The sequence below is a fragment of the Microtus oregoni genome, unplaced genomic scaffold (assembly GCF_018167655.1).
Source record: "Microtus oregoni isolate MIOR12 unplaced genomic scaffold, Mior012 000002F_ref0000024, whole genome shotgun sequence".
NCBI classification, from domain to species: domain Eukaryota; kingdom Metazoa; phylum Chordata; class Mammalia; order Rodentia; family Cricetidae; genus Microtus; species Microtus oregoni.
The window spans coordinates 23570020-23592957 of record NW_024543061.1 but is presented as its reverse complement, the minus strand read 5'-3'; the positions used below and the strand labels follow the sequence as shown (position 1 = coordinate 23592957).

The 22938-nt window shown below is 45.9% G+C and overlaps 1 protein-coding gene across 2 annotated transcripts in view; it reads right to left on the bottom strand.

Annotated features, from left to right (window-relative positions):
• Tacr1 (tachykinin receptor 1) overlaps positions 1 to 22938 on the bottom strand; it is a 179328-nt gene that overhangs the window by 23551 nt on the left and 132839 nt on the right. The window contains exon 4 of one of the 2 annotated variants that reach the window (XM_041638541.1): positions 19087 to 19097. The exons of the other annotated variant lie outside the window; for it this stretch is intronic. Within the exon in view, the coding sequence (XP_041494475.1) occupies positions 19087 to 19097 (11 nt within the window). The remainder of the gene's footprint in view (positions 1 to 19086; positions 19098 to 22938) is intronic. 2 annotated transcript variants of the gene reach the window in all.

Below are 22938 nucleotides of genomic sequence, written 5' to 3'. Positions count from 1 at the left end.
AAAGCTGATGACCTGCTTTCCTTCCTGGAATCCATGATGGGAGGAAAAAACTGATCACCGAAATTTATCATTTGATCTTAACCCCTGAAAGAAACACTAAGACATCTGTCAAGCCCTCCACACACCCAAAACAGAGCAGAGAGTCATGGGCATGCGCATGCGCAGTGGCTGAGACTAAACACGCCCCCTTAAACGCTTATTAATAATCACTGGATAGGGGCCAGGGAGGTGGCTGAGTTTGTAAAGCGGACCTGAGCTTGAACTTCCTCAGAATTTATGTAAAAAAGACACATGGTGGTGTGCACTTGCAATCCCAGTGCTGAGGAGACAGACACAGAAGCGACAACGAGGTTTGCTGGCCAGTCAGCCCAGCCTGCTTGGTGAGAGACCATGCTCAAAGGTCAGTGGTGACTGAGCAATGATACCCAAAGATGCTCTCTGGCCCCATCCCCCGAACCTCGACACAAGTCACCTTTTGTTTTTGTTTTTTACAACTTGAAAGGGCAGTATTAACAAGTTTTCACGGCTGGCACGTCTGCACCCGGGTGTTCCCGCAGAGCGCCCGAGGAACACGGAGCTTATTTTGCAGGATGCGAAGCCACCCACACGATTGTTGACTGGTGCTGTCCTAACTTGTTGCAAAGGAACAAATTGACACTGTGCATTCCTGTCATTTTCATCCCCGAGACTCCAGCCTTCAGCAAGAACCCCATTAAGTCTGATTTTTAGACACAGGCATCCAGCTGGAGCGGCTAGGTGGGCCCGGGACTGTGGGGGAGGCAGAGCTCAGACTCCGTGTCCATGCAGCGTGTCGCTGCAGCAGGACGCTGATTCTCCAAGCAGACCGGACCTGAAGTCCATGTCTCTTCTAGATGTGCTGAGATGTCACCAGCCTAGGGAAATAGGGATTTTTTTTGAAAAACAGCCTCCGAGGAACTCCCTGACATAAAACACAATGTGATGTAGATTTTTCTTTTGAAGTAAGAATAAAAGAAATATTTCTTTAATTCTGGCCATTTGGAGATGAACGTTGAGAACAGGGTTTTTTTTTTTTTCTTTCTTTTTCCCCCGAGAAGGCTCAGGCTGTGGGCTGTAGATTTGCTGTAATGGTTGATGTTGGACAAGATGGAGAACCACCTAGGAGACACTCTCTGGGTGTGACTGTGAGACCACGTCCTGAGAGGGTTAATTGAGGTGGAAAGACTACCCCTAAATATAGGCAGTGTCATCCCACCCCTTAGGCTGCACAATTTAAAAGTTTATGTTATGTTTCGTTATGTGCATGCGTGTGTCTCTGTGTGGCCGTGCACACGAGCAGAGGCGCCTATGACTATTGGATTCCCTGGAGCTGGAGTTCCAGGCAGTTGTGAGCCACTTGATGTGGGTGCTGGGAACCGAACACAGGTCCTCTCCAAGAGTAGTAAGCACTCTTAACCACTGAGCCACATCTCTAGCCCCACCCCCAGACTTAACACACAGGGGAAAGTGATCTGAGCACCAGCATCCATCTCTCTCTGCTTCCCGACACACCTCAGACTCCTGCTGGGTCCTCCCCACCATGGCAGACTGGACCCTCAGACTGTGAGCTGATGAGAAGACTGTGTCAGCTTTAACCCATCACACACAGACCAGTGTGGAGCTGGATGTGAGCATGAAGGTTACCTTTTCTGCATGGAATAGAGCACTTGGGACTAACAGGATCGAAGGCTGTCTAGGTGTGTAGTGTAAACTGGGACTAATTAGTCTTGGTTTGCCTGTCCTGGCTTCAAAGCTTTTAGCCTTCCGTCAGAGAAACCCATAGATCCAGACAAAGTAGGACCGATGGTGGCCCCAGGTGTGGCCTCAGGGACCTCTTGCTCGTCTAGCCAACCTTCCTTTCACACTGGTGGGCTGCAGGACCAGTCACCTATTATTAAAGAGACAGTCCTTTCTGCCAAGGAATAACCCTTGCTGTATGTGACAATAGAGGCTTGTAACTCCAGATAGTCAGTAGGTCAGGGCAAGGGGAATCACAAGTTCAAAGCCTGCCTGAGCTACACAGAGTGTACATTCAAGGCCATTCTGGGCTACTTAGTGAGACCTTGTCTCAAGTTAAATATGAAAAAAGTGGGGTGTAGGTCAACACTAGTGTCTTTGCTTAGCTTGTGAGAGACACTGGGTTCAAGCCTCAGTACTGCCAAAAAGATGACGGTCCCCCTGACAAGAGTGACAGATGAAGCCATGACTACCAAGGAGCAGGACTGTAAACATCCAAGCTTTCCCTCCAAGCGTAGATTTGGACATGGTTACACTTTGCTGTTCTGTCCCTCCTAATTTCCTATGTGATCTAGAGAGAACTCTTAGTTAGATCCTCTTTTCTCATAACTGAAAAAGAGAACTTGACCAGACCAGAAGGGCAAGGAATCCACACAACACCCACACTCCCATGCCCAGCAGAGTCTCAAGCAGGCTTTGCCACACAATGGGTGCATCTGCATCGGTGGTAGCTGATCTTCTTTCCCAGAATGCCTCTGGAGAATCCATCACTTGTTGTTTTGCCTAATGTAGCTGCTTCACCAACCTCCCCTTTCTTCCCCAGGCTCTACACAGGCGTAGACACCTCTCTGTCAGTGGTTGAAATAGCCACTGCGTAACCCTCAAATACTTAACGATTTACATAGAAGCAACACAACACACAAATATCCTGGCAAGAGTTGCTTAGCAAATTGTTCTAGGGAGTAGCCTAGCAGTTAACTGTCAGGGTTTGCATGACTCATTTCTGCACCCATTCATCAAATACTCCTGGAGGCTTTACTGTGTTTCAGACCTGAGGTGCTGAGGCTTTAGTAATTGAAAACACAGATCCAAGTCTTTCTCGGGTCCCAGGTCTGCTGAGAATTCAGAGGAACCATCTGAAGTACAAGGCTAGCCCATGCTCCATAGGAGAAGTATCAGAAGCACACTCTGTTATTTCTTCATTACCATGTCTTCCCAGAGCAAACCCTTCTCCTCTCAGGTCCCTTTTTGTCAAGTGTTAGGTCCATGCTGGATGGAAGAGTCAGGCCGAGTGCACCCGCAAAGCTTGAATGCAGTATCCAGTGACTAATGCTGCATCAGGGGCTCTGCGGATTCTGCTGGGGTCTTTGTGTACTGTCTGCCTGAGATGAGAGTACTGGATTTTTACACCCGTTTTTCAAGTTTTCTGAGCTGGATGATTTTATGAACAAGTCAAGTTTCATCTTATGTATCTACAGAGTAGAGGTGATTCGTCTACTCTCAGAGATCCTAATAGGATTACACAGGGACTGGAGAAATGACTCAGTGGTTCAGAGGGTGAACTGCTCTCTCCAAAGACATGAGTTCAGTTCCAGAGCACATGGCAGCTCACAACTGTCTGTAACTCCAGTTCCAGGGGATCTGACACCTTCTGATTGCCACAGACACGGCACTCAAAGGCACGAGATAGTTAAAATTCAAGGGCATATGCATTACAAAATAGTTAAAACTATAAATAAAGTCTTTTAAAATGGGATTATTCTTGTATACTACCTCACACAGTGCCCATTTGATAAAAACTGGAGATTATTTTTAAAAATCTAGTTTTTGTTATTTTCTTCCAGGAAATCTTGGTTTGTTTTCTTGTGTCCCATCTTAACTTGCTCGGATCACGTGATTCATGCTAGGTCTCTCATTGTAATTGCAGCACAGAGTTGAACCCAGGGCCCTGGCTGGGGGAGGGAGGATGTGCGTAGGGATAAAGGATCTCCTCTGTGCATTAGAAGATGAGCAACATTTACAGTGGTTTTCAGGCCATAAGTGTTCCGTTTGCTTCTTTTCTGATAATCCCAGTGTGTGGAAAATGCTGAGCACCGCGACTTGCCTCTCTGCGTCCTGGGTGAAGAGATGTCTCTGTCCCTCAGTTTGCCTTCCTCTGCCCATCATTTACTAAGTCACAGAGCTCAGAGATTTGCAGAAGTGTAAGGGAGATTGTGGCGAGGTAATTTCAAAGTCCACCTGAAGTGAACAGTGTGGTTGAATTGCATACCTACCAGCTCTGCAGATGTCACATCAAAACCTGCAAATCCTGCCTGCGGTTGGTGCTCTCTCAAATATGAGGGAGCCCATGCCATGAGGGGGTCTCATTCTAAAGGTATCTGATCTAGTTTCATTTCTGTTGCTGTGCTAAAATACCTTGACTTAGGGGAGGAAGGGTTTACTTCCGGGTAGTTTACAATTCCGGGTAGAGTCCATAATTGCATGAAAGTCAGGGCAGGAGCCACAGACAGCTAGTCACACCACATCCAAAGTCAAGAGAGGAGGGAAATGAATGCGTGCATGGTCGTTCGCTTCCGCTCTGCTCAATCTCTCCACTCTTACGGAGTTTGGGACCATCTCCCCCGCCCCCCTCCACACACACACCTGGTGAATGATGCTGCCCGAAGTGGGCGTGGTCTTCCCACAACATCACAGTTAATTTCATTAAGACAGTTCACCACAGATATGCTCACAGGCCAGCCGAATACGGACAGTCCCTCACTGAGACTCTCCTCAAAGGAAGCTGCTAGGGTGTGTCAAGTTGACAATTAACGCCGACCATCACAGCATCTTTACAGGGAAGCCACACCCTTTCAGTCCATTTCTGTTTGCTTGTCAGAAGTTCGTTTTTCATGGCACCTCAATGGCAGTCCTACATCTCCTCTCTGAGACATATTTTCCTTTCACATATGTCCTTTCTGATTGAGCACATGCATGTTGCTATTCAGTGTCACAGTGTTTACAGTAGGCTGCTATAATAAGTCCCTGTAGCGTCCCTTTCTTGCCTACAGTGGATTACCACCGGATGGTTAAAGTTCAAGTGATAAATTTGGCAGTTGAGTCGGTGCTATCACTCATAATATCCTTCCTGCTCCCCACGGCTGGTCCTGACCTGCCTTGATACACCCCTAAAGCAGCAAGTGGTTCCCAGCACTATCTCCATCCACCAGGGACAGCTGCTGCCAAAAATACCTTGTGATCCCCGCTTTCTTGATTTCATTGTTTCGTATTTAGTCTTTCCTTGGGAGGTGCCTACACTCACTCCTCTGTGTTTAAATAGGACTCATTTACTTCTCAGGAAAAGTCCAAAATACGCAGCCAGACCTAGTGTCTTCTGGTCTTCCTCTGGGGTGAGTCATTTCAACTGTTCTCGGAGATTGGTCTTCAGCAGCTTTCTGGAAGGCTGATTCCATGGTGGTCTTTGCTGGTATCTTGGGGGGAAGAGCCACTTCTGGTATAGAGGTAACATTTACTAAGCAGCATGCCAGCTTGGGGGATGGGTCGTCACTGAGAGCAGGGAAGACAGCTGGAAGCTGACTTGAAGCAATTAAATGCTCCCATCTGCACATCCCAGCACTAGAGGAAACAGGTACTCTCCAATCCGGCAAAAGGTTGATACCTATCTATTATGCTTCAGGATATTAAGATCGGGATGAAGTCAATTCTTACAGAAATTAGAAATCAAAATGCAATTAGAACATTCTAATTAAGCTCATATAAATATTTATAAGAGCATGATTCAATTTCGAATGGCTGGAACACTGAATGTGTCTTTGAAATTTGAAGAACTATGTACTACTGCTCATTCATTCCATCTTATAAAAAGCATCCCTAAAGACCGATCTTACAAAAGGATGTGATAGGACACACACACACAGACACACACACACACAGACAGACAGACACCCACAGACCCACAGACCCACAGACACACACACAGACACAGACACACACACACAGACACACATACGCACAGAGACACACATACACACACAGACACACACACACACAGACACACACACACAGACAGACAGATACCCACAGACCCACAGACCCACAGACACACACACAGACACAGACACACACACACACAGACACACATACGCACAGAGACACACATACACACACAGACACACATACGCACAGAGATACACACAGACACACATACGCACAGACACACACACAGACACAGACACACACACACAGACACACATACGCACAGAGACACACATACACACAGACACACATACGCACAGAGACACACATACACACATACGCACAGACACACACACAGACACAGACACACACACAGACACAGACACACACACAGACACATACACACAGATACATACACACACAGACACACATACACACACAGACACACATACACACAGACACGTACACACAGACACACAGACACACACACACACTCACACACAGAGAGAGAGACAGACAGACAGACAGACATGCACATGCCATCTCATATCTTCTCTTGAGTATTCCTCCACAATTGTACGCTCCAGGCGGGGATAACAGACACACCCCCAGCTTCCTAGGGCAGTTAAAAGGAACCAATAGGAATGGACTCAGGAAAGTTAAAAACAAAACAGAACAATGTTCTTGTATTAATTACTTTTCTCATTGCATGACAAAATCTACTTGTGGGGGGAGGATTTATTTCATCCCACAGGTTGAGGGTACAGTCTAGGGAGGCATGGCAATAGAGCGAGAGGTGGCTAGTCACATTGTACCCACAGTCAAGAGTTAGAGAGGGATGAATCCTGGTGCTCAATTCCTGTTTCCCTTTTTGTTCAGTCCAGGACCCCAGCCCATGAAACTGGCGATGTTCACATTCACAGTGAGTCTTCCATTTTTCAATTAATCTTCTCTAGAAACAGCCACAAAGAAACCCCCAGACTATGTGTCTGCTAAGTAAGATTCTATATCCAGTCAGGTTGTCAATAAAGGTTAGCCGCCACTGTACCCAAGCACAATAATTCTTCTCCTATGCAGCAAGTAATTTACTTAGCAGTTACCTATTGCAGATAGATTGGCATACATGTAATGAAAATGCCCTAAACTGTAAGTTCTGGGATGGAGAATTTGGGAGCAAGGAAACCATCAGGCCAAATTTGGAGTCAGGCAAAGAAGTGGGAAAGAGTGTGTTAGAAAGGACGAATTAGTCAGGAGGAGACAGGGAAGAATCATCATTAGAAAGTCCACTAGGAAAAGGCAACACTTCCAGGCCATATGACAGATTGCTTGAGAGAAAAATGGGCATGCCAGTCAATGCCTCGATCACACAATCCATCATATCACAGGTGCTAGGACAAAGACAGAAGAGCTGGGCTGGCTCCATGGGAAACTACAATTGAGTGAGAAACATGATATAAGCCAGGTAACGGAATTAGAGGCACAATCAGTAGTTCACTGTATGAAGCCAGCACTTAGCGCCACCCGCCACCCCCGTTGTTATTACAGCAGTAATAAGACAATTGGACAGCATGGTTCAGGTCAGTAGGGGTCCCTGTCCTGGGAGCCACACTGGGTCCTTCCAGGATCAGCCCCACCTTCACACAGGGTACGTGATAATTTGTTTTAAGGTCAGCTTGCCACAGTTAGAAGCACCGGATTAGGGGGTCTCAACTGAGGAGTTGTCTTAATTCCCAGGAGAAGATCCACCCCAAGTGTGAGTGGTACTTTCCAGGAGAAGCCCAGATAAAAGGAGGTGCAGAGGAAGGAAGAGGATGTGCCTTTTGCCCATTGGGCACCACCAAGTTAATCTGTCCTGCGAGCTGATTTCTTCAGTGGCCTGAGAACTAGCATTTCCGGGCTTCTATTGCTGACTGAGGATCAGCGCTCTCCAGGAATCCTACTGGGTTTTGGTGACAGATTGAAGCTCCTGAGACACCCAGACTCCTGACCAAGCAAGAACTGGGTTATCAGTCCTTCCAGTATGAGATATCCACCGTGTGGTGACTCCCAACTGCTGAGCATCCAACCTCAAAGACTGAGCAACTAGTGAGTTCTCAGCCTCTTAGGTGTGAGACAACTGTTGTTATTATTAAGTAGGTTGATGTAATAAAATATATTCATCATATCGTTCTGTTCCTCTAGACAACCTTGACTAATACAGGGTGAGGAGTCACCAAGAAGACAAGTGTCACAGGTCCACAGGTGATTACCCCTCTCTTTTTGAGGGACCTTGGGATCCCTTGGAGCAACTTCTGGTGCCTGTGTGAGCTTTTTACATTGATTGAGCCTTCCCTAGGGTGGATGGTGCTGCTTATGCTGCCTGAGAAGTGACCAAGGTGCTCCTGCTTCAGGGGACTCGAGGCAGGAAAAGCTTGGATACAGCTCATTGTATGAACCCTCTTCGGACTGAGCTGACAGCCAGGGGTTGCACTGTCTTACAAGGCCAGGCTCCCAAAAGAAACCCAAGTTTTACAGTTGTTTTCAGGACACTATTAAGTTATAAACTCTGAAGGCAACAGGAAGAGATTGTGAGGTACGATGTATCGGCTTGACTTGTCAGATTTTAAATATTTAGACATGATGTACAGGCTATCTCTAGTTTTTGGCTTGTCAGTGTTAGCAGCAGGCCTGAATTTTGCAGTAATTTGGATTAAGAGGAGACCAGCATTTCCTAAAAAGATGCATTTCCTGAGGCAGGTTGAAATATCACAAGGATGCGGGGAAGGTTGTCGGAAGCTGGTTTTGAAGTAATTATGCTGCCTTGCTTGCTCACAGATGATAATGCCAGAGGAAGGTTTATTCTCTAATTATGCCAAAGGTTGTTACATGAATATTACTTATGCTCTGGGATAGGAATGGAAGGAAGGGGACGGGAGAGAGTACTCAGTGGTTAAGAGCACTTGTCCTCCCAAAGGACCTGAATTTGGTTTTCAGCTTCCACAGGGTGGTTCACAACCATCTGTAACTCCAGCTCCTGGTGATCCGACACCTTTTCTGACCTCCATGGGCACCAAGAATGCATGAGGTACATACACATGCATGCAGGCGAAACATCCACACACATAAAATAAATAACGAAATCTTCGAACAACCCAAAAGAATGGGAGGAAACTCTGTCACTGAAATTAACTGCTCGTATTAGGAGGACTTGGCCTAGGATTTGACTCTTGCCTTGAATTATGTATTAAATAGTGAAAAATTCCAATACGTGTGATGGGAAATGTCCCTAACGTGAGGATAGCAATGATGATCTGGCTGGAGCCATTCTATGCTGGCTCTTTCTGTCCTCCACCACTGGCTCTGTTTCCTGGCATTGCTGAATTCCTGCCTGCGGGTTATTGAAAGTGCACGTCCTCCACGGAGCTTCCTCAGATCTCTCTATTCCATCTATTTCCTCCCCCTTTCTGGTTATTCTCTGCGACTCTTTACAGCGTCAGCACACTCAAGCATTTTAAGAGTCTGTTGATGTGGGTGCTAGTCAGTTTAGAATGAAACTGGCTTAGCAGTAGTTTCAGTAATGCTAGTTTGGCCTTGTGGAGACCCACGGAGTGAAGATGAAACCAGGAGTGACCCGCTTGTTCTGACAGCTCCATTGGAACTCTGGGACAGAGCAAAAGACAACGGTGCAGGAAGCAATGGCTGGACTTCCTAGACTCTCCAGTCCAGCTGCTTTCCATTGCAGAGCGACTGAGATGCCGTGTCCAGCGGGACTCTGAAAACACAAACATTTGTGTGAAGTCTCTTGTTTTATCTTTTAAAACTTAGAGCAGATGAAATTTTTAAGGTTTTTTAAAAATATGTATCAGTGTTCTGCCTGCATATATGTCTATGCACCACACTGTGTAATACTCACAGAGGCTGAAAAAGGGTGTTGAGTTCTCTGGAGCACAGTTACAGATGTGGTTAGTTATTGTGAGACTTTAGGAATGATCAGTCAGTGTTCTCAATCACCTACCCATGCCTCCAGCTCACGTGGATTTTATATTCTACACAACGATCCATTTTCATGGATCCATTTTCGTCATGTTAAGACAAAGTATTAAATTATCCCTAGCTGGGTATGGTATCACGTGCCTTTAACCCCAGCCCTCAGAAGGCAGAGGTAGGCAGATCTCTGTGAGTTTGAGGCCAACCTGGTCTACATAGTAAGTTCTAGGGTTACATAAAGAGGTTACACATTAAAAACCAGCAAACTAACCAACAAACAACTCAACCCCCACAAAAACAACAACAACAAAAACCCCAAAACAAATTTAAAAAAAGTATTTATCACTAAGTGAAACTGATTCTCTTAAAAGGTCTAATCATGCCTGCTTTATAAAGTATGAATTATTCTCGGGGTCAAACACAGCGCGTGGAACACGGAGGATGCTGAATGCCCACTTGCTAATAAGGAATAAACGAATAAATGAATTTCACTGGGCAGTTTCATTCACTTCATTGTACTGTATCCCCAAGAGTTGGCACTCCTGGATAGTTTGAGCAGTTGGTGTTTTCAGGGAAGGGCTGTGAGGCTGCTAGCAGAAGAGGGAGACGATGCATCTCTGAGAGGCTTGGGCTAAAATTCAGAAAGCAGGTGTGTAGAGGGGAGCTGACTCAGAACTGCACTGGGAGGTTATAGCATCTCAGCTATAGGCAGCCATTAGGAAACCCTGTACCATGGCTTCAGTTCCAAAGGCTAAAGGGGTTTCTTGCTCTTAGAGGTTTTGGGGGTGGGGAGATGAGGTTTATGCCAGAAGTCAGGAAGTCAGAAAGGCACTTATGACATCTGGCTGTAACCCAAAGTCATATTGGGTCTGGAGAGTAGGGAGGGGGGCAGGCTTTGCTCCTAGTTGCAAGAGGAAAGAGCTCAGTATCGGGAGACCTGAAAGGTCATAGCATGCTTTCTTATCAATTGTGTGTGTGTGTGTGTGTGTGTGTGTGTGTGTGTGTGTATGTATGTGCGCCTGTCTATAAGGGACATAGCCTGATTTCTGGGAGAACTTGTGTAGGAAAATAAGGACTAGAAGGCCGAGAGATGAGCCAGCCTGAGGAGGCTGTCAGAGGTCCTCATTGTGCCTAGCCAATGAAGGAGGACCATGTAAAGTCAATGGATCTGAACGTAACCTGGGGGCTGGGAGGAGGTTTATATAAGGTTCTACCCATTGCAGAATAAACGAGTCTGCTGTTAGCCTTTTCCTGACTCCCAGTGTCTATGTCGTTGACACCCTGCCTTCTCACCCCCTCCCCCAAGGGAGCTGTTAGATAGGACCAGCTACATCTAGCACCTGAACAGGGAATAGTAGCCTCCCTTTCCTCCCTCCTGGTGCTGGACAGCTCCCCTAAGACAGTGTATTTCTGGATAAGGTCCCTCTGTCCCTTAAGTGGGAAAGCATTGAAACTGCCTTTCTTTCTTTCTTTCTTTCTTTCTTTCTTTCTTTCTTTCTTTTGTATTGTCTGTCATATTTGTCTGCCCATCCAGTTAGGAAGGCACATTTTTTTTTCTGTTTTTTTTTTTTCCACCCAGTACCTCCACATAAGGGCTGACCCTCAGGAGTTGGAACCAAGGTGTAGCTCCAAATGCCATCCCTTGTCCAGACACACCACATGGGCATATAGCTGTGGCCTCAAAAACCACTGAAGTCCCCTACTAAGCAGGAAGCATGAAGATCTGACACAATTTTCCCTCCTTTGCTGATTGTATCTTCTCTTTGACTGTTGCTTGCCTGCTGTCTCATTCTACAAAAGGGGTAACCTCTCCATCACCTCCACCTCTTCCATGTCTGATCTTTCTATGGCATCTGATGATAAGGAAGCAGCTAGTTCAGGTCCCACGAAAGCTGCTGAGCACAGCCACAGTCAAGACCACGTTCTCCGCTTCCTTGTCGGGTCAGCTCCACTCTCCATGCGGGAGGCTTGGGGTTAGCTCCACTCTCAATGCAGGGGGCTTGACTTCCATCAGGTAAAGCTCTGCTGGAGCCAGCTACCTCTCTTAGCGGGAAATCAGCTTGTGATTATCAGGCATGAACAAACTTCATAATTAATGTTTCAGTGGCCCTTGACATGCTCACTGGATGAGGTAACTTTGCCCATCCCATCCACCATGCACAGATTGACCATCAAGCCTACTACCAACAGGTTTCTGACCTGGCCTTCAAGGTCTTAAGGCACGCACCCCACAGGACCCTTCAACTTACTCTGCAATCTTATTCAACACATGTCAATGAAGCAGTGGAGCGGACAGTAGACCCCCCAGGAAAATATTGATCAAACAATTTGTTTGGGAAGGGATTAATGCTCCTACCCACAATGAGCTGCAGCGGTCTGCAGTGAGGACATTCACAAATAGGTACTGGCCACAAGAGATCTTGACCCCAGTGATGGTTCCATCGCTGCCCTCACCACTTCCTTGGATGTCCTCCTTGTGGACAGGCAGCACACTGGTGACACACCCAAGGGCCCCAAGTAGATAGATCTTGCTGGGGATGTGGCAAACCAGATCATCTATGGTGTGACTGTTCCAGAGCAAAACCTAGGACCTGATGCTGCAGATGCAATAACAGATTTCATTGGGCAAAGGATTGCAGATCACAGTCTGCCGAAGCATCAGCCCCTTTACACTCCAGGTGGGGCGCTCCTCAGCCCTGCCAATAAGAGGAGGCTCTGGTAATCCAAAACTCTTTGGACACTGCCTGTTTTTCCACGCTCCCAGATGCTGACTGTCTATCTTGATGGACAAGCTGTTAGAGGCTTGGTGGACATGGATGTGAATGTCACTATATTAACAGAAACAGAAATGCTTCCTCCATTGGAAGTTTAGACCTGGCTCTCCCATTATGGATTAGGAGGCCAACAAGGTTCAAAACTTACCACCTGGAAGGATCTTGATGGCAACAAGGGAGCCATCCACCCTGTTGTTTCTATGGTACTGAGAAACTTCTGGGGCAGAGACATCCTGGAGGGTCTGGGTGCTGTCCTAACTACTGATGATAGAGTTTTCTTTGATGACCATCAGGTCTGCGAAAAGACAGTTTTAGCAAATCGTGATCCTATCCGTGAGTTGTACTCCCAATTCTAAGGGCCACTGTCCCTCAGGGATCCGCCACGATTGAGCCTCTTAGCCCCATTGCATTGAGAAGGCTCCCCGATCAAGTCGTCTGGGTGGAACAGTGGCCTATAATTGAACCCAAGCTGTCAATCTTAAAGAAAATAGTTGCAGAACAGCTAAAGTTGGAGCACATAGAACCGACCACAAGTAAACATTTTTTTTCTGACAGCCGTGCGAACCTTGAATTTTCTTAATGCTAATGAGAAAAGAACAACAGTAGTGGAGAGACATTGGATGATAGAAAAAAACCTCTGAGTTAAATCAGCTTGTGTACTTCACAGATGTACTGACCTCAGAGTGGAAACCAGGACACGTGCTACACTGGGGAAGGGGTTTTGCTTTTGTTTCCACAGGAGAAGAAAAGCTATGGATACCATCAAGATTAATTAAGATTGGGTTCAAACTGAATCTTAATCTTATAAAGAGAAACCTATTGATAAGGAGAAATGATAGCTCATCAACAGAGGTGACAATCCTACCATTCATAAGGAAAACTCACAAGGGTATGGCAGGGTTCTGTTTTTGTCTTTACAGGGAAAAATTGCCGTCTTCAAGAAATCAAAAGACCTTGGGCATTTAGACATCTAAAAATAAAGGAAAATTATCCAGAAAAAATTATCAAGCAAAGAAAATCTGATATATGGTACCAATATTCTCTGCAGGGTAAAATTTATTACCTAAACATTTTTTTCTCTTTATTTCTCAGAAAATTTGTAGTCCTAACTCAATTAAAAATCAAAGCTGGCTTTGTAGTTGAAGCATGGCTCATTCTTTCTCTAAATCCAAGCATGTTGTTTAAAGAAAAATTCTGAGTTTCTGTTTCATATCAGAAGAGTGTGGGACAGAAGAAAACCAGAAATTTAGGGACTGCTGTTGTAGTATCTATTATATCCTCAGAATTCCATTTCTCCACTTACTTAAGATCTAGCCCAGGTGGGCTGGTATCTTAAAGACTATTGGCTGAAGGAGCAGAATGTGCTCCCACAGCAACTAACCAGCATAGTTACTGTAATGCCTTCATAAAACTTACCACGTGGATACATGGTATTTACAGTAACCTGGGTCTGTGTTTCCCAGCCAATGTTACTCATATTTGGCTACAGAATAAACAATCTCTTATTCTCTTTCCAAACAGAAGGATAAAGGGATGTTTGAGGGGAAGAGTTTAATTCCAATCGGACCTTTGAGCTTATGACAGGTTCAGATACTCATGACCACATTTCTTTGACAGAGAAGTCACTGAAAGTCACTGGCAATGAAGCCTCCAGAAGTCTCTCTTCTATATTCATCCTAACTAGTACAGAAGCTGCAGGCCACAGATAGCTGGGGAACCTAGAAATATGTCAAGGCCCAACTGAATTGTCTACAAATAGGCTCAATTTGGAGATGCTTCATACCTCCAGCCAAAGTATATAAAATATTTCATGAGTACATTTGCATAGTGAGAGTCACAATGAGAGATTGTCCAGATTGCCTATGTTGGGTTGTTTTGTGGGCAGGGGTGAGAAGGGAAAGTTGAGGTGAATGCTTGTGAATAACTGTCGTAAGTTAGCCGGTGTGAGAAGACCCACCTACTGTGGGCAGCACCGTCCCTGGGCAGTGGGTTCTGAGCTGTGTGAGAATGGAGAAACTCAGATGAGCACAAGCAAGCAAGGGGACACAAATGCACTCCTTTGTCTCTGCTCTTGACTGTGATGTGATGTGACGAGCTATTTGTAGCTCCTGCCTTGTCGTCCCTGCACTGATGGACCGTAACCTGGAACTGTGGGCTAGAACAAACCGCTTCTTCCCGGAGATGCTTTTTGTCGGGGTATTTCATCACAGCAACGCCGATTAATGAGGACACATCGGTTGTATAACACCAGGGATGTATTAGGATCAATAGTGCGTATAGTGATGTTTGTCTTTTTTTTTTCTTACTTTAGCTATCAGAAAATGAAAAATTCCACATTCAGCTGGTGTTCTGGTTTGTGTTACGGTCACACTGGGCAGCACTGGTTTGGATTCAGGAGTTCTGGTTTGTGTTACAGTCACACTGGGCAGCCCTGGTCAGGATTGGGCATTCTGGTTTGTGTTATGGTCACACTGGGCAGCACTGGTCTGGATTCAGGTGTTCTGGTTTGTGTTATGGTCACACTGGGCAGCACTGGTCTGGATTCAGGCGTTCTGGTTTGTGTTATGGTCACACTGGGCAGCACTGATCTGAACTCATAATGTAAGATAACTTGGCCACATATCAGGGAAAAAAGGTCTTGGTAGCTCCTTCCTCAGGACAAGAATTTGCCAGCTTCCCCCAGCAAAACACTGCTTATTTATTTTCTGTGGTGTTTGGAAGACACCGTTAATTGATGGTTGCAAAGAGCAATTATTGTTCCCCAAACACATCTGACAGGTCTCAGTGTTGAGAGGAGCAGTGGAAGTGTAAATCCAAATAGAAACTAATTAAAATCCTGGCCTACAGCTCCGGCAGTCCTAAGCAGCCTCAAAGGGAGATCTGTGATTCTGGTCCCTTTGTGCTAGTCAACACTTCCCCAGCTGTGTCTCCAGGTTGTCACTGATCCACACCCCCCACACTTTCCTTTTAAACAGCAAATAATTGCATTTTCTGTTCACTCCCTCGCCCTTCCCTATCACCTCTCTCCAGCAGAGGCCTGGTCTTGTAAACATAACCAGTCAACACGCTTCTAGGAATTAAAACATTTTTGATACTTTGCTTCACCATCTGACAGGTTTGGGGTTCTGGCTCCCCAACTACTATTAGTGGTATCTGGCAAAGCTTTGCATGAGGTTACATAGAGAACCTGTCACCAAAGAGGGTCTTGGTTGGGCCTCCGGGGGGGGGGGGGCAGCTGTTTCTGGATCTTTCTCAGGGAAGCTCTTTGCCGTGGGGGATGGGCTTCCTCCAGGTGTAGTCTGACTGTGCCCTGATCATTCTTTGCCTCTCTCTTCCTGCTTGGTCCTGTGGCTGGAAGCTGCATCTTGCCTTTGTGACTGGATGGATGAAGGCACAGAATTCCAGGTGGCCAGGAGTGCATCGCCTAACCTGGCCTGGCCCTATTCTGCAGCCACACCTTAGACACCATTTCCTGCACCGGGCTCCAGCTGCCCTCTCTAGCCTTGTTCTTGTCTCTGAAGCTTGTCAGGCTGCCTCAAGCCCCTCTGGCACTTTCTTGCTATTGTGTGATGTTTTCCCCATCCAGGAGGCTTGAACATCTGTTCAAGCTAGACCCAGCCCTAACAACAGACCACATGATCCATGCCACCCAAGTCTATCATGAGGAACCAATGAGTCCACAGGGGTAGCTGATGGCATGAGTGATTCAGGCAGCTGTATCTCTAAACAGCTTACTGCAGCATGGGTGACAGTCTCCTGAAAGCTCCATGGAGTCCGCTACGTGATTTGCTGGCTGCACCTCCCAACACCCTACCGGGTTTCATGGGCTCCCTGAGCCTTGTAAGTTTCCTTGGTTTCCTAGCCTTAGCCTCTTTCTCCAGAAGAGAAAGTTTCTGTTCAGAGGAAATGCATTCTTAGAGAGCTCTGTCTTCTTTACCTCACAGCGGTAACGTCTCCTCTCAGCGGGTGACTCCTCCTCACCCACTAACCTTAGGGCACCTTTCCTGACCTTCCAGTAAGTATGTGGTCTCACAGATGTCAGCGATTTCCTTGATAATATTCATCCTAGTTGATGACGTAAGGCTCATTTGGTATGTGCATGAGTGTTCGCCTGAATGCATGTCTGTGTACCATGTACACGCAGAGCCTACAGAGGCCAGGAGAGGGCATTGAATGCTCTGGAAGAGGAATTGCAAGTGGTTGTGAGTCATTGTGTGAGTGCTGGGACTCGAACCGTGATCCTCTGGAAGAGTAGCCAGGGCTTTTAACCCTTGAGCCATCTCTGCATCCCCTCTGGTATTTGATTTTAAGTATCTGGAAACTGAGGAAAGATGCTGGATTTGTTCACTTCTGTTTTGATAGAGTTTGGTCTGTCCCTCCATAGACTGCTCAAGTCGGTCTGTCCCTCCATAGACTGCTTGAGTTGGTCTGTCCCTCTTGAATACTGTTGCAATACCCTAGTGGGGCACTCTCACGGCAGAGGGGACTTTTCTGTCCATTCCTCCTTCCTCAGGAGAGAAGACCCCAGGGCTTTAGATCATAACTATCCTGTGTGGGGCTTGATGATGAAAGATGGTTAGTTGTGTCAGTTGTAAGTCAGGCAGCTCTGGCCTGCATATAAAAAGTGAGCTATAGCCTCCCCTCAGGCCTGGACCTCCACCTACTTCTCCCTTCTCCATCACTTAACTTGAGCTGCCCTTCCTCATCCCCTGGTACTTCCTTTTCTTTGGCTCTTAAGTTTCATTCCCCCCCCCCCCCCCCATGGTTCATTGGCTCATCTCTTGAGCTTCTTGTGGCCCTTCCTCTCCCTTTATTTACTTATTTTTTCTAGACAGGGTTTCTCTGTAGCTTTGAAGTCTGTCCTGGAACTTGCTCTTGTAGATGAGGGTGACCTCAAACTTACAGAGATCTGCCTGCCTCTGCCTCCTGAGTGCTGGGATTAAAGGCGTGCGCCACCATCACCGGACTCCCTCTCCCTTCTTAATGCTGTCCCCTCCCTCACTCCTACTCTGGCAATTTCCCATGGGAGTATCAAACTTTACAAAATGTACGCAGGCATTTTCCTGCTTGATTATAGGATTTAAAACAGCACAGATTCGCTCAGCATGGGCACACACACACACACACACACACACACACACACACACACACACAGAGAGAGAGAGAGAGAGAAAGAGAGAGAGAGAGAGAGAGAGAGAGAGAGAGAGAGAGAGCTGGGGCCAGGACCAAGTCAAAGCCGTTGGTAGGAGAATTCTCCGTTTCCTAGGGACCATATAGCTGTCATGATCCTACATGGCAGGAGCAGCAGGATTTACTCTTTACAAAATTCAAGATTTTTTTCCTTAGCAAAATTTGCTAGGCTGCTGAAGATCTACCGAGTCAGACTTTCCACTTCCTCAGTGTCGTCAGCCAAAGCCACCTCTGCCTGTCTCCAGAATTATTGCCACAGTCTCCATATTTCTGCCCTACTTCCCAATCTCAGCCATGTTGTCAGAGAGTTCATGTTCAAATCTCACCCAGCTGTTCCGATCCTCCACTTAGGCTCCTCCATGGAGAATTACTCAGAGGGAAGCTCAAGTCCATGCCAGGGGTCGCTTTAGACTTGTTCCTTAGTTTGCCCCCTTAGCCTACTAATTCCCAGCAACAGTGACTTCCTCCTGGTTCCCCAATTGTAAGAATGCTCTGCCTCTATGTCCCTCTGCCTGGAATGCGGTTTCTGCGATTGTGCACAAGCCCCACCTCCCCCAGACTCTGCGATGGCGCCGACAAAGGTGCAAACTCCGTATCTTCCACCCTCTAGTTGGCTCCTTTTGCTTTTTACTCTTGAAAACAGGAGACCACACTGTTGAGATTAGTGTCAAATGTGTCAGAAACCCTTATTTTATTTTTTATTTATGTATGTGTATCTCTGTGTGAATATCTGCGTGTGCCGATGGATGTGCATGGGACCAGAAGAGAGCATCCAATCCCCTGGAGCTGAAACTATAGGCATTTGTGAGCTCTCCAGCATTGGTGTTGTGAACTGAACTCAGGTCCTCTGAGAGCAATGGGAGCCCTAACTGCTGAGCCATCTCTCCAGTCTTGGGAACCTGCTTTCCAGCACCAGCACTCTTGTCTACGGCCATCCCCTCTGCAGGTGCCTGATCTCATCAGAAGAACCCATTCTCACAAGAGCGTGTGAGACTGTGCAACAGCCTTCGAGAAGTAGCCAATGTTTTCAAACTTGGAATAAGAGTGGCAGTGAAGCCACGTGCCTGAGCTAGCACTTCTGCAGACTTCTCTTATGTGTGCGTGGACCCGCATGAGTTTGTGTGGACCACATGCGTGCAGGTACCTACGGTTGTGAGCCACTTGATGTGGGTGCTGGTAACCGAACCTGCGCCATCTGGTAAGAACAGAAAGTGCTCTTAACCACCGAGCCAGCTCTCCCTCCTTCCCGTTTCCAGCTCTTAGAGAAATGACACAGGTGACTGACGTGGATCATGACTGGCACATGGAGTGGCAGAGGCTGATGCTGTCTTCCACGACAAATGAGGAAACTGAGGCCCAGTTGGTTTAACTTTTTCGTACAGGGCCTGAGTCTACATACTAGCTTTATCACTGTTGAGGCTTGAACGAGAAATGTTCCTCACAAGCTCACGTATGTTGTCTATGTCAGGGCATTCTATCACAGCAATGGGAGAATAACTTACACAGGAATGTCCCTAGCCTCCCAGTCTGAACCATCCTGCCTTGAAGGAGTTTTTAGAAATACTGAAAGCAACTTTCTAGATGGCACCACTTTCATCAGAGCAAATACACGAGACATGGAGATTATCTGCTTCTTCCTCTTCTTCAAGCTCACCATCAGTCACAGTTACTAATTATGTCCATGATTTAGTTCAATAGGTGAATGTTAGCTAAATAATTGCTTTGGTAAATGAAGTGGCAAATCCTATTTTCCATCTCTATCAGGTTGAGGGTCACTTCTTAGTGACCTGCCTATCCCAGTGGAGTGTGAAATCTACTCCTATTTCCTCCCCTCAAAGTCTATCCCTTAAGGTGTGTGTGTGTGTGTCTTTGTGTGTGTGTACACACTCTTGTGTGCACATGTATGTGTGCCAGATGTTCACCTTGGGTATTGTTTCTCAGGTGTATCTCAGTTTTTAAGACAGGGTTTTTTATTTTGCAGTGAGCTCACTGAGTAGGTCAGGCTGGTGATCCTCAAAGATAACTAAATTTCACATTAGTTTTTGTGGGTAGGACTCAGGTCCATATGCTTGTAAGGCAAGCACTTCACTGACTGAGCCATCATCCACCCCTTCCTGCTCCTTTTCCTGAATTTCCAATAGCTCTCTGACCTCCTAACAAATGATCTGCATTAAACATTTATTGCCATCAGCTTTAGATAGAGCACATGAGCAGGGTCTTTGTTTTGTTCATTGATATTGATTTAGAGTTGCGTCAAACACAAATTAAGCAAATACCGATAAATAAATAAATATCATGACTGGTTTCTTGTCTTATGTTTAGTTTGACAATCCTCCACCTATGTTCCATACTCTAGGGTCACCCAAGAATGATCCATTTTCCTCACCTTTCCAATAATGGACACACCCAGACCTCTTCCATCCCCAAGGAGCTTCCTTTCCTGGTCCTTCAGGCTTTCTCCATCTGGTTACTGTAGTGCTCCCTCCATTTGGTATCTTTCCCACCTCTCTGCCACTTCATGACTAGAAGGAAATCTTCTATGTGTAAACCAGACTATGTCATGTCTTCTCTGAGACAATACTTACAAAACTTGGTGGGAAGTCTCTTGAAGTTAAAAATATAGGATTACCTACTTTGTGAACTTTGGAAAATCCCTGTGAAGTCACAGCCATAGGAACACATTGCTGGGTGAAAAGTGTAGGTGCATCTTAGAAAGCGGTGAAGAAGGACTCGAACCCAGGCGTTAGTTCCAGAGCTTCCTTTGTTTTACTCAATGAACTCCAGGGCTAGGCTCTGCTAGGAAGCAGGTCTGTAGCTTTCAGCAAGCTGATTAATCTTTGCTGTCTTGGATCTACTACGTGTGAAATGGGGACAATCAGAATACCTCCATCATCATGGTTTTGTAAAGATTAGAATCTATAAAACATGAAAAGCACTTGGTTTTGCACATATACTAATGAAGGAGCAAGTGTTACTCCTACCCTCTAAATCATTACATTATCGAATAACCTTTGAGAATTATTTAAAAAAAAACATTCCTCAAGAAAGGGTAGTGAGACCTCAAGAACATTCCTCAAGAATGTGGCCTCTTACTCAGCTGACAATCAGGGAGCCAGCATGGGTCTGACCTATGTCTTCTGTATATATTTATGTATGCTTGTGCAGCTTGGCATTTCTGTGGGACTCCTAACAGCGGGAGTGGGGACTATCTCTGACTCTTTAGCCTGCTTTTGGGACCCTTCTCCTCCTACTGGGTTGCCTCGTTCAGCCTTAATATGAGGATGTGCCAAGTTTTATTATAACTTGACATACAGTGTTTGGTTAACATCCCTGGGAGATCCGCCCTTTTCTGAAGAGGAAGAAGGAGAAGTGGATTTGGGAGAGAGGGGAGAAAGGATGGAGGGGATGGGAGGAGAGGAGGCAGGGGAAACTGCGTCAATATGTGATACATGAGAGAAGAATGAACTAAAGAAAATAAATTAAAGAAACTAAAACCAAACCAAAACCGAAACAGAATGTGTCCTCTTTGATCCTGACATTATTCTCCTGAATGAATGGAGTGTGGATCATCTAAGTTTCAAGTGTGACAAGTAGCTAGTACTTATCCTCAGCAGCATCCTTCTGATGGATCTGTCCTTTAGTCATCCTGTGGAAACAAGGCTGCCTAGCAAAGCTCCCTGCACTACTTACCTTTGTCTGAAAAATGTCATCATTCGTCTATCCATTGAGAATGTACTTTCCCTTCCATTTCCATTCAAACCCTACTCTTCATTGTAGGTTCCTGTTTGTATCTGTCCTCCCTCCTTCTGGTTGCTTCTTGGTATAAATTGTTTTATTCCACACATTGAGGTGCTGGTTTTTAATCTTCCATTTCCTTCATACTTTGTTAAAAATAAAGCCCACCAAATTCTCACCAAACTTCCTCTCCTCACTCTTCTGTAACTCACGGTAATTTTGGGAAGTGGGTCAACTACTCTGGCTCCCATTTTCCTTATTTCACAAGTAAGGAAGAGAATTACAGATACTCAAAGATTCTCTCATTTTCATTTTGTAGTGTTCAGACCCAGTTCTTTCTGTTTTAGCATGTCCCACATCCAGTAATAGTGATGGCTCCTATTTATAAGAGACCCGGAGACCCACTGAGATCATAATGATTCCTTTGTCATAACTTCCAGGAGCAGGTGACTAGAGGCACACTTTGAATTACATGACCTAGAAGACAAGAGTCCTGTGGCCGGAGGTGACATACAGGGTCCTCTATACTCTGATTCATGAGATTTACCTCACAGATGAGCATTCTTCTGGCAGAGTGCTTTCCTGAACCCACTGTGCCATTGTGACTAATATGGTCTGGATGTTTCCTTCAGAGAATTTAGTGGAAATCAAGTTGATCTGGAAGAGGTGCATGGAAGCCATCTGGAGTAGCAGGGGATGAGAGAGATGGTATTTAAGCTATCAAAACAAGAAGATTCATGGCCAGGAGCCTCGGCTGCTGTTTGTCATCTACCAGCAAAGTTATTTGATGTGTGTGGTAAATTAAATTCATTTCTGTTGTTTTCTGGGGCTATTCATCATCCCCTGGATGCAGGTGACACAGGCTGAGTATTTGAGAGCGAGAGCAAAGGAGGGGACAAACTGGGAGAACAGATGTCTTGCCATTTCACTTTCTGCAATATACAACAGCCTAAGGATGGAATCGGGACTTCTCCCTCAACAGCCAACTCTCCTGTCAGACTTTCCATAGAGCAGGGAAAGGGATTTCCCTGACCACTAACGATTTTAATCTCCCACCTTTACAGTTCCTCACAGGAATCAGAAGCCTGGCAAAGGAATGAACCAGGAGGGTTGTCTGCAGCAGCTGTGAGCTCTGTTGTCTCTGCTGTATGTTCTCTGTCAGCAGCATCTGATCTGCTGTAAATCCTTGTGGAATTCCAGATCTACTTAAGACTGTGTGTGTGTGTGTGTGTGTGTGTGTGTGTGTGTGTGTGTGGAGAGAGAGAGAGGGAGAGAGAGAGAGAGAGAGAGAGAGAGAACAAGAGAAAGGGATCAAGTGAGAGAAAGAGCAACAAAAGAGAGAGAATGAGAACAGGAGAGTGAGAGCACAAGAGAGAGCAAGAGAGAGAAGACCAATTTAAAACTTTGCTCTTTTGAAGTATTGAAGGAGAAGGGGGGGGGGAGTGAGAGAAAGGGCAAGAGGGAGAGAGAAAGAAAGCAAGAAAGATTAGATAGATAGATGATAGATAATAGATAAATAGATAGATAGGTGATAGGTAGATAT